At 44.8% G+C, this 15,998-nt stretch overlaps 1 protein-coding gene across 4 annotated transcripts in view; it reads right to left on the reverse strand.

Moving 5' to 3' along the window:
* LOC142061378 (protocadherin alpha-C2-like) overlaps positions 1-15,998 on the reverse strand; it is a 102,845-nt gene that overhangs the window by 72,060 nt on the left and 14,787 nt on the right. The window contains exon 1 of one of the 4 annotated variants that reach the window (XM_075102329.1): positions 7,403-10,030. The exons of the other annotated variants lie outside the window; for them this stretch is intronic. Within the exon in view, the coding sequence (XP_074958430.1) occupies positions 7,403-9,814 (2,412 nt within the window). The 5' untranslated portion in view covers positions 9,815-10,030. Of the gene's footprint in view, positions 1-7,402; positions 10,031-15,998 lie in introns of those variants that run through there. 4 annotated transcript variants of the gene reach the window in all.

Genomic DNA, 15,998 nt, shown 5'->3' on the forward strand with positions numbered 1-15,998 from the left:
TGTCTCCAAGGATGGAGACCCCACAACCTCCCCAGGAAATCTGTGCCAGTGCTTGGCATCCTCACAGTTAAAAAAAAAAAAAAAATTTAAAAATGTTTCCTTATGCTTAGACAGAACCTCTGCTTTTCCTCTTACTGGGCACCACTGAAAAGAGCCTGGCTCTGTCTTCGTTACAGCTTCCCTTCAAATATTTACGTACATTAATGAGATTCCCACCTTGAGCCTTCTCTTCTCTGGGCAAAACAGTCCCAGCTCTCTCAGCCTTTCCTCATATGAGAGATGGTCCAGCCCCTTAGTTTTCTTAGTGGCCCTTCACTGGACTGTCTCCAGTAGCTCCATCTCTCTTGTACTGGGATTCGCGGAGTCTCACAAAGTTAGAAGACTGAAATCAGGCTTATATTGAAATGTATTCATGTCTTAATACTATAGGTCTGATTGCAACCCTGTGAATTTAATACCATGCAATGAAAACTGCTTTAACCATAAGGATATTGTGCCAATCTCCATAAAACTATTGGCTAGAAAGCAGAGTCTAATAACTATCTAAAATACATTCCCAAGACACATAGGAAACAGCTATGTAGTTCAAAAGATGAAGAGCCCATTCAGCTGTAGAACTTCCTTGCTCAGCTTCTGCACCCTACAAATGAATTGGAAAAGGATGAGGAACAGCACAGAAGTTTTTGGAACCAACAGCCTCAGGTGTCATGAATGAACACCATAAATGCTGATGTTGCAGACCAACTGTGTAAAGATGTTTGACTTTGAGAAGGTAGCCCTTGTAGAACAAGAAAGAAATTAAAAGCTGCTAAATGAGGTGTCAAGGAGTAAAGACCCATCAGGCTGGGACAAGCCCAGGAAGAGACAGAAAAAATAATAGATTAAAATATAAAAATCATTCCTTTGGAAAAGAAGCAATCTGAAGATCAAAAGTGTGTTCGTTTTCCTTAAAGAAACTGCTCAAAGACTAGAGAGTACAAACCTTTTCTTTGTTTCTTAATGTACATTCTTTCTCTGATACTTAATTTACACTTGCCATATTTGTCATATTTGCTGTTGATCTCTAAATGACTCTGACAGGATCAAATCTCTGAGCTGTTGCCCTGCCCTCTTCAGGACCCTGCCCTGTCCTGCCCCTGCCTTACAAATCTCAATATCTTAATTCCCATGTGCCTGCTTGCCTCCCTTTTCAGTTCTGGTGTTGGATTTTGTTGCTATTTTATTGCTATTTTATTAATTGTGACTTCAAACAGTCCTCAGCAAGTCACACACTTAGCAGAATTCCTTTCAACACATTGAAACAAGCTAACTGTAATCCTAAAAATACATAGCATGAGTACTGTTATATTGGGCCACACTAAAGACCAGCAGCCTCTCTCCAACAGGACACAGAGGATACACAGGCCAATAGTACAGAAATATGCACACCGATCACCCCCTTGAGACACTGTCTCATCTTACAATAATAAATCTATATTTTGCTCTACTTTGAATATCTTGAGTGTAATGTTGACTATGTGACAAATTACTCTGAGGGAACAGAAATTGCTATCACCAAGGCAGAAGTAAAATGCAGCATCCTTCAGCATCCTTAAATCCCCACTACCTGATTTTCATCACAGATTTCTAGAAGAACTGACAAATAGAATTGTAGAGCTGAGGATGGTTTGTTTTGGTTTGGGGTTTTTTTGGTGTTTTTTAAAGATAAAACTGTCAAGTCTGGAGAAAAGTAGCTGCATTGCCAGTAATGTAGAATGGTAAAATCCAGCCTGTGTGACCACAAGCCCACTAGCTTTCCTGTTTGGATAAAAATCTGGAGGAACGAAAAAGTGACAAATGAAGATACACTGAAAAGGAAGAAACATTCTTATAAATTTTTCAAACTCAGCTGTTTGCTAGACTGGTCTTCAATTCTCTTGAATGAAAACACGAACTGAAATTCATCTCATCTATTCTGATTTCAGTAAAGCATTCAATACAGCACTACACTGAAAAGTTTAACAATGTCACAAGTTGGGCTGTTCTAAAAACAGTTGAGGAAGACAATGATATGGCATCATTCACTGCATGAACAACTTGACACCTGTCACAGAGATTGATGACATCTAATAACCCAAAGTGCAGACACCCATAACATACTACTTATATCAGCTAGTTTCTCTCATTTCAAAGCTGTGCACCTAGTCTCAGCACTATGTCTGGACTATGTCTAAATTCTTATGTTTAAGATGAACAGGATGAGTTGCTCTCAGCAGGTGGCTATGACTTTTTAACATCTAAGGTTCAAACATCAAGAATTTAGATGCATGAATTTAGGCAGAAGAACCACCATCTTGGGAACCAACCTTCCCCCATCCACGTCTACCCCAAAGAAATTCTGCAATAATACTTACATGACTGATCAATCAACATATTACAACTATGGAGAAGGTAACTGCCATCCCAAGATGTATCAGATGATGTATTCCCTATCCCCTGGACAGGGAAGTATCCCTATCACTGCATAGGAGGCCCCTTGTCTGAAATATTATATATAATTCTGATCACATATTTGCCATAATTATATATCCACAACAGAAGAACAGTTGCAGAGAACAGATATTAGCATGATCAGACAAGTGCTGAGGTGATCTTAGAAAAAAAGACTGAAGGAGGTTGACTTGTTTAGATTATTCAAACAAAGCCTAAGAAAAGGTGTGGTTGCTCTCTAAACTATGAAGAAAGCAAGCACCAAAGAAGAAAGATAAATACTTATACTAAAAGGAGATTGCTGGCACAAGAACAAATGTGTACAAATTCACAGCAAAAAAACTGTTGACAGGATATCAAAAAAGGGTTTCAAAGTCTTAGAGAATAACTTTCCAATAGGAATAATGGGCACAACCTAGTGAATTTTGCAATTAAAATTAGGGGTTTTTACAATTAAAGCTTAAATCTTTGAATTTTAATATTTAAGCTTAAATGGTGGTTGATATAGGAAAGGGCTGGACTTGATCCAAACTGTGTTTTCTTGATTTATGCTTTCATACAAGAATTACTACTCACTTCTACCCTCCTTCAGCCCAGGTCACCATCCAATCTCATCCTTCCCTGCCCATCATTTCCTTTGCCATGCACATCTCCAATCACAGTCACATCGCTTTTCACATCCCCTCAAGCCTTTTGTCTCAAGCTACTCCTTCTGTCACTCTCCCTTCCACTACCTCTAAAAATAATACTCCAAGACAGACATCAGACAAGCAAAACTTCAGCCCAGGAATTCGTAGCCTTTCATGGGCACAGTGTTCTGTTGAGCACTGGAACTGCATCCTTCTTTGCAAAAAGTAATTGGAGCAGTCAGAAAATGGGATATCTACAGCAGTTTCCCTTGCTGAATTTTCTTTGATCATCACTCCTTCTAGGATTTTCTTGGACTGACCCCAAGAGTAACTTCTGTAGCCAAGAAATTTGCCTACTTAACTGAATTATTACAAATTGGGTATAATACTGCTGGTTCTGGGCATGTTATCAGCACAGACAGAAAAAAATGGGAAGGTGCTTCACACTTATATTTACCTATGTTATGGGGGATGGTCCCATGAGTACGAGATGCAGGGAGGGCTTGCACACATGGCTGGTCTTTACTTGCGCGAGTAAGCCACTGATGCATAGCCTGCAGCAGTTCAGCCGAGATTGCATGCCACTGTCTCAATGTAAGTGCATCCATTTTTGTCACTGGAAATGCATGCCATGTTGCGTAAAATGATTCCACTCCTATTACAGTTTAGCAAGAAATAGTCTCCATTGCTAGATCTGTCTCTATTTTTGGATATAACCTAAATATTGAATGTCATATCAGAGAGGCCACTACACTCTGAACAAAGAAATATATTACAGGCCTTTTAAGCAGTACAATGGACAACGCAAGCAAAAAAAAGAACCATAACAATCCATGGTCACATCATGATCCCAGAAATACTCAGTGACCTACTGCTTACTTTAGTAATCCCACCAGTGCCTTTGCCTCTAATACAGCACAGTAGCGTAGCAGTGTAACATGCTTTTCACTTAGCTGTCACTAATGCTACATTGCAGAAAGACACAGCAAAATACTGAGAGATACAATTACAGTTTACTATACTGCTATTATGGCCAAACATATTTATATTTTTAGCTTTAACCTAAACAGAACATCTAAAATCACAAAATGGTGTCATGTATCTGCATACGTAAAAAACATTCAAGCCTATCAAGCACATCAATACAAAGAATAGAATCATAGAAGTTAACCTGAACTTTTAAAATACATTTAACTTCTGGAATTTCAATTAACTTTTCATATATGTAGACATTTTTTCTATCTTCCACATACTAAAGGCTGTAATTCCCCTCTCAACTAGAACATTAAAATAATCAAGGATTTAAGTTCTGCTAAAATTACAATTTTGGAGTTGTTTCCAGTGCCTTGAATTATAATTATGGAGTTGCTCCCAGAGCCTTTTAAATATTTGATGCCTTCTTTTTGTTACATTCATATTCTTGGGGAGCAATACAATGATCCCTCCCTCAGAAGTTCAAAGAGTCATATATGTTTATATATTTCACTCCAATTGGCTCAGTTTGAAAACATTTAAAGACAAAACTTAGTCAACACCCAAACTTAAATTTTAGTTTTTTACTGAAATTTCTACTGTTAAACACAGAAGAATTATAATCTGCTCATTTTAGTATAAAATGAGTAAAAATATTCCTCACTAATAAAGTGACTGTGATCTTTCTGCATAGAAATCATATTGAAGTCCACAGGGATTTGGACTAAGGAATAAGAAGTTTTCAAGAATAAGTGACAGTTCCCTTTCCTACATCAGATATTTTCGAAGCATCTCTAATATAAACTATACTTTATTTTAAATCTTGGTGAATCTAAAGCATGCACAGAAGTTAAAGTACAGAAACTGCAGCTTCTGCACATTCCTGATTATTTGAATATGAATGCCATTTTAAAAACTTGCAAATTTTGCAAGAAATATGTGAATTCTATACATAGACATGCATATATATGCATATATGTAGTTGATTCTCCAGTATACTAGCCACTGGAATCATCAGCACCAAATTAGTAATAACTGACATCCTTTTGTTTCGAAGGGTAGATAAGTTTTCACAGTCTCTGCCTCTGCTTCTCTACTCAGCTCAGTTAATGCACAGCCTTTGGACTTCCCACGTAGGTCACATCTATGGTTACCCATTGCTGCATATTAGGAGCTAAGAAAATAAAATTGCCAAAGGTGACACCTGGGATTTATTTTGCCCACCATCAAAGGCTCCTAAAAAGGCATCAAATTAAAAAATTTACCTGAATGAATGAAATACAGTGAGATGTAATGAGACACATTTTGGTTGTGCTAATTATGGAGATCAGGGATACTTTTGCATTTTTACTATTATTCAGTCCAGTAATGTGTTGATAACCTGATTTTCAAGATCTTGCTCAACAGGAACATCACAATTAGCAGTGCCAGGGTTTTTTATATTACCTTTGTTATAGAAGTTTTTTAATTAGGAACTACTCCCCAGCCAAGGATACACCCCCAAGTCACTATCAGGGTTCTTGCAGACACCTTCTGAGTTAAGAGACTGTCAAGAGTTTTTAACTCCTCATTACAAAGGTTCTAACTCAGCCTTTTTTTTTCAGATGCTCAAAATAATCAATTATATTCCCAAAGTACACCAATGCATTAGGTACAAATTCTTCTTTATGTACTGCCACTGCTTTTTTTCTGGACTCTACAGTTTCTTACTAAAAGACACTGACACTTCTGCTTTTGCAATATTTATTCCAACCCTCCCTTTGCATAGTAAGAGACCCATGACATGTACAACCCACTGCCACTACAGAGAACAGAACTTAAAACTGATTATGACTTTGATTAAATACTAGGTAAACCATCATGAGTAGATCAAATAACAAATATATGAGAAAATATATTTCCTTGTCAGTAAGAATTATGTGGAAAAGGTGTTCAGAAAAGAGTGAGAGGGGAAAAAAACCACACAACCCAATTTCACCTTGCCAACAGACAAATAAGAGAAGTCATGATAAATTAATTCCATAGTTAAGAGCAAATCAGGAATCTTTACTAGGACAAGAGAAAACTTACTAAAAATCACTACTTGGAAGTTAAAGAGTTATAAAAGGAAGTGCTATATAGCTGAATATACATTTGATTATCCAAAGAAGTTGCTGAAGCTACCCTTACATCAAGGTCCGAAAAGGGGCTGGCCATTTACATGTTTTTAAAGTTACAATAATTATTTTAAAAAATTAAAATAAACATAATGGTTACAGACTTAGGACAACCTCTAATAATTGTAAATAAGGATAAAAACAACTGCAGGAAGCAGATTATCCCATGCCTGTCTAACATCGGTTCTTACATTTGCCTTAGAAACATCTGGAATGGCTCTTACTAGAGAGTACTGGTCTGGACAGAGCCAACAGCGGTTAGCTACTGTTATGCATACTAAGGAAATTTGACAGTCTGCAGGCAAAATATCTGAAAACTTCAGAAAAATATAAAGGCAACTCACAGCACCTATTAAAATACAACCAGCATTACTTTGCATATAAGAAAACTGAATCTTGGACAAGTGACACAGCAACAACTAGCAGATCAGACCCACAGACACATACTACCTTGTAGCCCTAAACTGCGGTCAAAGTAAGATATTTTCTCCTGCAAAGTCACCCGTCACACTATTGACAAGAAACCAGCTTGGCCAGGGCCTCAGAGGATAATTATCTGAGATTCACAAAACCTCTGGATTGCTTGGAAAGAGAGATGAGCACTACAAATTATATTTCCTAAAGGGATGTTAGATATTGAATTCCTGCTACTCCATCATAGGCTTACCTTGGGCATTGTAAACCAGCACCTTGGCTCAGCAAACTACTCACCCCTCAATGAAAAAAATCTCAGGAACTGGGGGAGGGGAAAATAAAGAATAATAATTTTAAAAAAAATCACAGGCTCCATACAGCATAGATTAGAACCACCCATGGATTAGAAACTTGCATGGACTCTTACCATGCCTCTACTTAGCTATCGGAAGACAATGGCTCGGCTTGCAAGGTATTTAGCTCTCGCTTTCATCACCTTTACCTTCAGGTATGTCCGAAGGTCCTAAATGTTTGTGGGGGGAAAAAAAAATCACTTTTGCCATCCCAGACCATATTTCACCCAAATAGATCTTGGCTTTAGGAAAGGTATAAATGGAACTGAAGTTTCCTCCAGGTGCCATGAAATGACACCTGCTGTCCTGAAAATACCCTCAGTACCTTCTTTCACACTGACAGCAATCCAGTATAGACGCAAGGCCATGTGCCTGGGAAGAAAAAAAAGTGAAAGGAAGAAGTACTTACCACAAGGACAGCACTCAGCCGATCACTTTGAACCTGCGGCACTTGGATGCAGTGTCCTGGCACTTGTAACCTTGAGCCACTGGGAATGTTCCCAGCATCACCTTTTGGGATGCTGCTCCTACTAGGCCCAAGACCTACAGATGCCCTGTACAAGTATGTATGAGTCAGTTTACCCACACCAGTGACCTCCAGCATGTCCAGTGGGAGGTGGGAGCTGGGAAGCATATGCACACTATAGCAATACTTTTTATACTCATCAGCTGGGCAGCAGCTGCTGCTGCAGCAAGTCCAGCAGCGGCACAGGTGCACAATGGCAAGAAAAAGGAGGAATGCTGCAAAGATGCAGGAGACACAGGCAAGGGAAATGATCAAGTAGATGTTTGTAGTGTTGAGCAGTGGTGGTGGCTCCCCACTGTCATCAAAGTCTGGCAGTGCTTGAGGTAGGGTGTCAGCCAGCAGGATGCCCACTGTTACACTAGAGGAGAGTGGTGGGTCCCCATGGTCCCGCACCACCACAACCACCTTGTGCTTGAGGAAGTCAGTGGAGCGCATGGAGCGCGTGGTGCGCAACTCACCAGAGTGTGGTGCCAAGTGGAACAGGGTGGAGTCAGAGGAATGGGCAAGGTGGTAGGAAAGCCAGGCATTCTGCGCATTGTCTTCATCATCCGCCACTACTTTGGTCACCAGGTAGTCCTCATCAGCCAGTCGGGGTACAACTTCCACAGCTACTGAGCCATTCTGGCTGATGGGGTACAGGATGGCTGGGGCATTGTCATTCTGGTCTGAGATGTAAACATTCACAGTTACGGCAGCACTCAAGGCTGGTGACCCATTGTCCTTGGCTTCCACTTGGAAATAGAAGCTTCTAAGATGCTCAAAGTCAAAGGCACGTTTTGCATAGATGCTTCCGTTAGCCAAGCTCACAGACAGAAGGCTGGCCAGGGCACTGCCTGCAACTGTGGAATTCCTGAGCACGTAAGAGACCCGTCCGTTCTCCCCCATATCAGGGTCAGATGCTGAGACCTGGTGGAGAAAAGCACCAAGTGGATTGTTCTCCTCCACAAACACATCAAATGTGTCTGCACTGAAGACTGGGGGGTTATCATTCACATCAGAAATCTGCAACCAAAGGGTCTTCTGAGTGGTGATGGGTGGAGAACCCAAGTCTGTGGCAGTAATGGTGATGTTGTACCCACTGATCAGCTCTCGGTCCAGAAGCCCACTGGTGACCAGACTGTAGTAGTTTTCAAGGGAAGGCTTTAACTTGAAAGGAAGGTTATCAGGGATCTGGCAGGTTACTTTCCCATTCTCCCCAGGGTCCTTATCCATAATACTCAGCAGAGCTATCACTGTGCCAGGAACAGCATCCTCAGGAATGGGACTGGTAAGGGATGTAATTGTTATCTCTGGGCCATGATTGTTCACATCAGTGATTTCCACCAGCAGCTTAGCTGTGCTGGACATGCCAAATGCCCCGTTATCCCTTGCCTCAATAAGCATCTCAAGGAGAGGTCTCTGAACAGCTAAAATGCCATTGACTGTCACCTCCCCAGTGAGTGGGTGAATTAAGAACATTTGCTGTAGATCAGCAGAAGTAGTATTGCTAAATGAATACCTGACCTCACCATTTGGGCCTTCATCCAAGTCTGTGGCATGCACTTGTACTACCAAAGTGCCAGTGGGGGAGTTTTCCAAGATACTCACCCTGTAGACTGAGTGCTCAAATTGTGGTGCATTGTCATTGGTATCCAGCACAGTCACAATGACTGGGACATCACTGGATTTTGGAGGATCCCCACCATCTTTGGCTGTAAGGACAAGTCTGTGAGTGGCTTGCTGCTCCCTATCTAAGGCTTTCTTCAGCACCAAATCAGGATATTTACTCCCATCTCCACGTGTCTCCATTTCCAAATGGAAATGTTCATCAGGGCTCAGTGTGTAATTCTGGACACCGTTGGTACCTTCATCAAAATCTTGGGCATTGGGGAGTGTAAACCGTGTCCCAGGTGACAGGAACTCAGGCACGTTTATATGATATTCACTTAAGGGAAAGCTGGGGGAATTGTCATTTATGTCCAAGACTTTAAATTCCATCCTATAAAGTTCTAGAGGGTTTTCTAACACGAGTTCATAATTCAGAAGACAGACAGACTTTAATTCACAAAGCTGCTCTCTGTCTATGGGGTCGTTAACAGACAAAGCCCCCGTGCTTGCATTTATATTAAAATATTGCTTACTTGAACCGGTGATCATACGAAATTTCCGAGCTGAAAGAGTAGCTGCATCTATTCCTAAATCCTTTGCTATGTTCCCAACAGACGCTCCACGCTCTGTTTCCTCAGCGACGGAATACACTACTTGCCCGTTCGCGGTGCAGCAAATAAAGCAGAAGACCATTAAATAGACCCGCATTCTTCCTCCCCTGGCTCAGCTCCCCGCAGACCGGCTCAGCAGGAACATAATCCAGAATTTCAGCCAACCCCCGAAGTTCCCAGCGCAAGGCGAACGGGCACCAGAGCGCACCGGCGGCAAGGCGAGAAGTTCGCTGCAGGCGCGGGAGGCGCCCCTACTCCACGGCGGCTCCGCTCCCTGAGCCGCCGGCAGCCGTGCGGGGAGAGGCGGCAGCTCCGCTCCGCTCCGCTCCGCTGCGCCCGCCGCCGCCGCTCGCTGTGACCGGCGCGGCGGGATCCCGCGCGGCGGCGGCGGCAGCGCCACCTAGAGGCCGCCTGGGGAGAGGGCTGCGCTCCCCCCGCCGCAGCCGCCCCGCCGGCCGGCGGCTTCTTCCACCCCCTCCTTTTTTCTTTTTTTTTTGTGTTTTGTTTTGTGTTTTTTTTTTAACGCCCGACGGAAATCCGGGGGGGCGGGGTCCTGGCCCCCGAGTCCGCGGCATGGGTGCGTTTCGCTGAAGAAGAGACGCAAGGCAGACATCACTCACCCACCCCCTCGCGCTTCCCTTTCTCGGCTTCTGGCAGGAGCGGCAGCGAGAGGATGCGCTGCCGCACGCTGTCAGAGTACCGTGGTGGAAGAGAAACGAGTATGAGAAGTGACAGGCATGGGCTAAACATGGGTCAGCACAGTCCAGGCAGGCTCCGGCTAAGCACAACATTTCCCAGAGGGGTTTTAAGAGCACAGTTAAAGGAGGCAGTCGAATCTACCCCTGTTAAACTTAAAAAAAAAAAAAAAAAAGAGAGAGAAAGGAAGAGAAAGGAAGGGGGGGGGAAGAAAAAAAGAAAAAGCCTCCTTTCTTCTTCGCCTTCTGGACAAGGTAAACCCGATCACCCCCGCAGCCACAGACAACCTCCCATCCAGCCCACCAAAGCAGGATGGGGATTGCTCGGGCGGGCGGGTGAAAGTGGGAGGCTGCAGCTGTGGAATTACTTGTAGAAAAGTAAATATCGGCGCCAGAGAGGTCTTGCCTATAGGACATGCCCAGGAAATGTGGGGAGAGACGAACCGATAACACACAGAGACAGCAGATCACCGGTGGAGGGGGAGAAGGGGGTGCGGGGAGGGATCAAAGCTCTCCACTTCCCCGACTTTCTGCACCAAGGGCACAGTTAGCAACTACCCCCTAAGCAGGTAAGAGAGGGCAGAAAACTTTTCAAAATACCCTCCTGGAAAACCTTCCTGGAATGACCTTCGGCAGCAATTTACACAGATATGCCTCAAGCCCTGACAACCCTTCTGGCCTCCTCCATTTCCAGTTTCCTTCTGTGAGAGATTATTATCACGAGATCCTGATCGACCAAAAGCAAGAGGCTATAAATGTGCGACAAGGACAGATCTTAACCCTTCTTGAATTCATTGTGTTTCTTTATGCAGCTGAGAATTTCCAGGCAAGTAAAAAAGAACTTTTCAATTATACATAGTATCAGGGCCTTTCAAAATAGGAGAAAACCGGGAGCACAGCCAAAAGATGTACACTAAATTTAAAAAAAAAAAAAAAACAAACCAACAAACAAACAGAAAACAATAAAAACAAACCACAATACATCTGTTTGCATCCTCACAACTCAGCAAAACCTCCCGGTGAAATTTCTATCTTGCCTTGGTCAGCCGCAGCACACGTATCTGCGGATATCATGATTTTTTTTACTCCGGCATCCCTGGCAGTATCCGAATGTTGCATTTTACTTCTGTTGCGTTGACGCTGCACCACCCATTGGAGCGGCTGGGGGTGGGGCTGAGTACAGGAGCTGCAGAGCTGGTGTGCATCCACCTTAATTCACATACTATGTAAATTTGTTCAGTGGACCATTGCACGGAGTATACAATGTAAGTATTTATGGTACGCTGGTTACCTTTTTTTTTTTCTTGATTGCTAACTGCAGAAATCCCCAATTCCCACCTAGTCACCATAAAATTGTCATCCAGACTCCCCCCACCCCAGATTTGCCCTAGAACCCTCTTCTGCCAAGATATGATGTCATCTACAATATATGAAAATGTTGTTAGTTCTACTGCTCTGTAGTGATGCCCAGTGATTATAAACACCCTGAACTAATGCAATAACACCTATTAAAGTCACAGAAAAGACAGATTAATTTCCCTTAACTTTGGCCTCTGGCAAAGATAAATCTGTGCATCTGGGAAGGCTAGGGCAGATGGGTGTTGGTGTCCCAGGTGCACACATAGGTAAAACAGACTTTACTCACCCGTCTGTGACTGGGTTTGCAATTAAGAAACCCAAGAATTTTGGGCCCAAGATCCTCCTGTTGAACAGATAAACCTACTCAAAGTCAGATTTTCTTAAAATGTTAATATTGGAATAACAAGCTGTGGTTATGCATACTGGTGCCTGAAATACCAGCAGTGCTAGCAGAAAATGATTAATGAACAATGGCCAAAATCAGTCAAAGTAATTGTACATTTGCCTCTTTCCAAGATGTACTCACATTTTGAGAAACATCTGTCAGCCTACACCGATTTTGTCTTTAATTCAGTCATTTACTACTCATTTATCAGTGAAGTAACTTCTGCAGCTTTCTGCTACATCTCTTTAACTTTGTAGCATTGCCTAATGCTTGTTTACAGGGCTCTAAGAGAACCTGCCTTCGATTCTGTTTCTTTTTAAAAACATTTTCAAACCTTACAACCCTGCTTTAGTATTTTGGCATCCATTGTCCGATTGTCCTTTTCCACACTCTGCTGTGGACAGCGATGTCCCCATCAGTCAGGCAGCTTCACTCGCCAGAATATGCACGTTGCTGGCACCATCCCAACACCCAGCTCCTACTGCAATGTCTTCCCAGTCCATCCTGGATAAGTGCCTGATCCGCACACCACTCAGGTAGACTGCTCTGGGCCACGGCCAAAATCCAGTGCTTGGTAATATGAAATATCCAGGGCCAGTTACACCATAGCCACTCCTGCCGTGAAGGGACTAACAGCGTTGTGCCATGGGGGCAGAATCCAGCTTTGCCCTTTGTGCAAAGCCACTGCTCTGCTCAGCAGAGCCTGAGACCCGTTCCTCCCTGCCTGTTCGTTCTCTGCCTCCCACATCCAGCTCCCTCGGGGGTTTCAAGGGTGCCTTTAAGCTCAGTTTCTCCACTCTCACTCTTGTTTGGCCGACCTTCCACCTAATGCCTCTTAGGGTCTCAAGTCTCAAAGGCCTCCTCTCCACCTCAGAACGCTTACCCTAATTACGTTATTTGCACATCAGTCGTATGAAACACCTTTAATGTAGACACTTCCCGTGGTATCACACTAGATAATGTAACCACTTTTTTAAAACCCTCGTCTTTGATCTCACGTTTGCCTTCAATTTGCAACCTCCAAACCGTTCCCAATTCCTTTCCTTCGGCTTGACCCATTCTTAAAGCCGGTTTAACCCAAGTCGCCGAGGAATTCAGCTCTGCGATCCCGAGGGCATGGTCCGGGACCTCTGTCTCCGGGACCTCTCACTCACTGCTACACAACCCCTCTCATCATGTCCTACTCCCCGACGTGCTCACAGAGCGCTTTCTTCACGTCCCTCCGCCCGACAGGCGGTTGCAGTGCTGCATTTACGCCGCCTCTGAGCCCCGACCATCTCTTACGTACTCTTTCTCCCGCCCCGTCTTATATTTTCAAACAATCATCCGCTTTTCCGGCAATAAGACGTCATTAGTCCAGCCGTGCACGTTGTGCTTGGAGCAATGGTAGCGGCCAGAAGAAACTGCTAAGGGAGCAAAGAAAAAAAAAAACCAAAACAACAAAAAAGTGAATAGTAAAACCGGTATACCTCGGGGCTGTGGAGCTCATGGCTGCACCACACGAAAGGCCACTCGTCACTCGTGTTTGAACATCATAGTCTACGTCAGCGATTATTTTAAGACGCTGTTTCCGCGGGCAATGCATCAGAGACAGTGCAGACGCGGGGCGGTGCCTTCGGCGGAGGTTTGCAGGACACCTCCCGCTCAGTACTGAGACTTGGGAAAATCCCGGGTGCACCCACCAGAACCGGGGGGCCCCACTGGTGCTAAATTAGGTCACAACGCTTCAGCGGGAGACAGAAGAAGGGGCTGAATCCGTTCTCCAGGCCGGCAGCTGTCTCCAGACCGACCGGCAGCCCCAGCCCTCATCTCTACCCGGAAAGGAGCACGTGAAAAGCTCGTACACTGACGGGACCCCGATAGTAAATAGGGTCTGCCTGCTCACCGAGGAACACCAGAGCCAGAAGCAGGAGCTCCTTCTCGGACCGAGCCCAAATCGCCAGCGCGGAGCCGCCAACGGAGGCGCAGGGACCCCGCTAGTGCCTTTCACCCATGGGCTCCTCCGGGCAGAGATAAGCGCAAGGGCGGTGACACCCCCAACGACGCGAAACACTGGGATCCTCCCGCTCGGGACCCAGCGCGGCAGGCAGCCCGCGCTGTCCCCTGTGGGAACTGTCCCCATGGCAGCCTCGGCCCCCGCCTCGCGGGCTCACTCTCAGCCCCGCGCCTCCCCAGCGAAAGGAGCGGCAGAGCAGCTCTGTTGTTGGCCGCAGCGCCGGGCTGATCCGCTCTTGTTCCTGCAGTTCCGACTCCCTGCTCCGCGGAGGCAGGCTGTGACTGCTGGCGATGTCAGGATGCCATTCGACAAGCCATGGGAGCTCGCAGATGCTACGTGGGGACAGCGGGAGTAGAAATCACTAAAAGGAGCCCGCGAGAACAATCTCGTAAAAGCAAAGGATTTCTAGATTTCAGCGAACCCCACGGAAATCCTCACTACCCACATCAAGCCACAGAAATACGGACTCACAACGTGCTATTTGCGATATCGTCGGCAAGAACCCGCTCCTTGAACACGAAGGCGGAGACTGGTCTATTTACCCCCAGTTAGAGACCACCGGGCTTGGCAGAAGATGCCGGGCGGACACCAGCGACAGCTGGTACAGGGGAGCGGTCCCGCTCGTGCGGCAGAGCAGCTCCGAGCCGAGCACCCATCGTCCCTCGCGATTCCTCCGGCAGCCGTGCCGGGCATTTAATTTCCCTGCCTATAAAATCCCCACTTGTGAGGCTGCAAAACAGCTTCCGGCCGCCACGGCGGTGCGGGCGCTGCAGCTTCGCCTCCGCCTCCGCCTCCCTTCCCGCTCCCAGAGCCGCCCGCCGAAGCGCTCTACAGCGCACCCGGTCTGCAAGCCCTGCCTCGGCTGCCACGATTGCATTGTGCCTGGTAACAGCGCTGCTAACCCGTGTCATTCTCCAAAACAACACGAAGCAGGAATGAGAGCCTAGGTTTGCAGAGACTGACAGCCCTGCGCGACATTGTTATCTTTTATTCAAGACTGTGTTCTAGCGCCTTGTATTAACGGCTCCTGCCCAGAGCATGCTAACGAAGTGAAAGCAGCCACGAGCTCTGTTGCTGAAGTTAAGACTACGTTATGTTTCTAAAAGCAATACCGAAATATTTCCTGACAGTGCACGTCTGTAACAAATCCTTTTCAGATCTTCAATTCATTACTGCAGTCAGAGAAACCAAGAGAAACCATACGGAAGCCAAAGCCTCCCCTGCCCCAAATGATCGGCATTAAGAAACTCTGCATCGCCCTTAATCATAGCCCAAGGAAACGAGTTGCTTCCCACAGCTGTGCGCAAGTGCTGTGTTTTTCCATCCTCTTCTACAGAAGAAGAGTTATAACTCTTATTAGAAGAGTTAAACCTTCTTATCTTAACCAGAAGATTCTCCTTTAGGAGACTGCGTTTTGTTGTTCCTGCCTTCTGTCGCATTCATGTGAATGAAGGGAAGAAAGTCACGGCTCTACAGCTCTGGGATAAGCCTTGCTACTCACAAGCGAAGGTAGTTCACGCGCACTTAAGAGGTAAAGACCTACTCCCTTTCTGCTCGATCAGCTATGGGACATGATCAAAGGAGACTAGAAACACAAATCCCCAGCAAATACACATAGAACTTAAACGTAAAACCCATGCTAAGGGATCTAAAATAGATGCAGAAAGGAGAGAGAAATTCGTGGGACGCGCTCATATTTTTCTATTGATCAGAGGGAGATAACCCACTCCTGCGATTATTTTCAAGACCGTCATGAACTTCTCAACTTTCTTTAGGGGATTTCGATACCCTATAAGAACATTCTTGTCAATTTAGAACCAACTATCGGCGATTTTATTTTTTTTAG

The sequence above is a fragment of the Phalacrocorax aristotelis genome, chromosome 8, assembly GCF_949628215.1.
Source record: "Phalacrocorax aristotelis chromosome 8, bGulAri2.1, whole genome shotgun sequence".
NCBI classification, from domain to species: domain Eukaryota; kingdom Metazoa; phylum Chordata; class Aves; order Suliformes; family Phalacrocoracidae; genus Phalacrocorax; species Phalacrocorax aristotelis.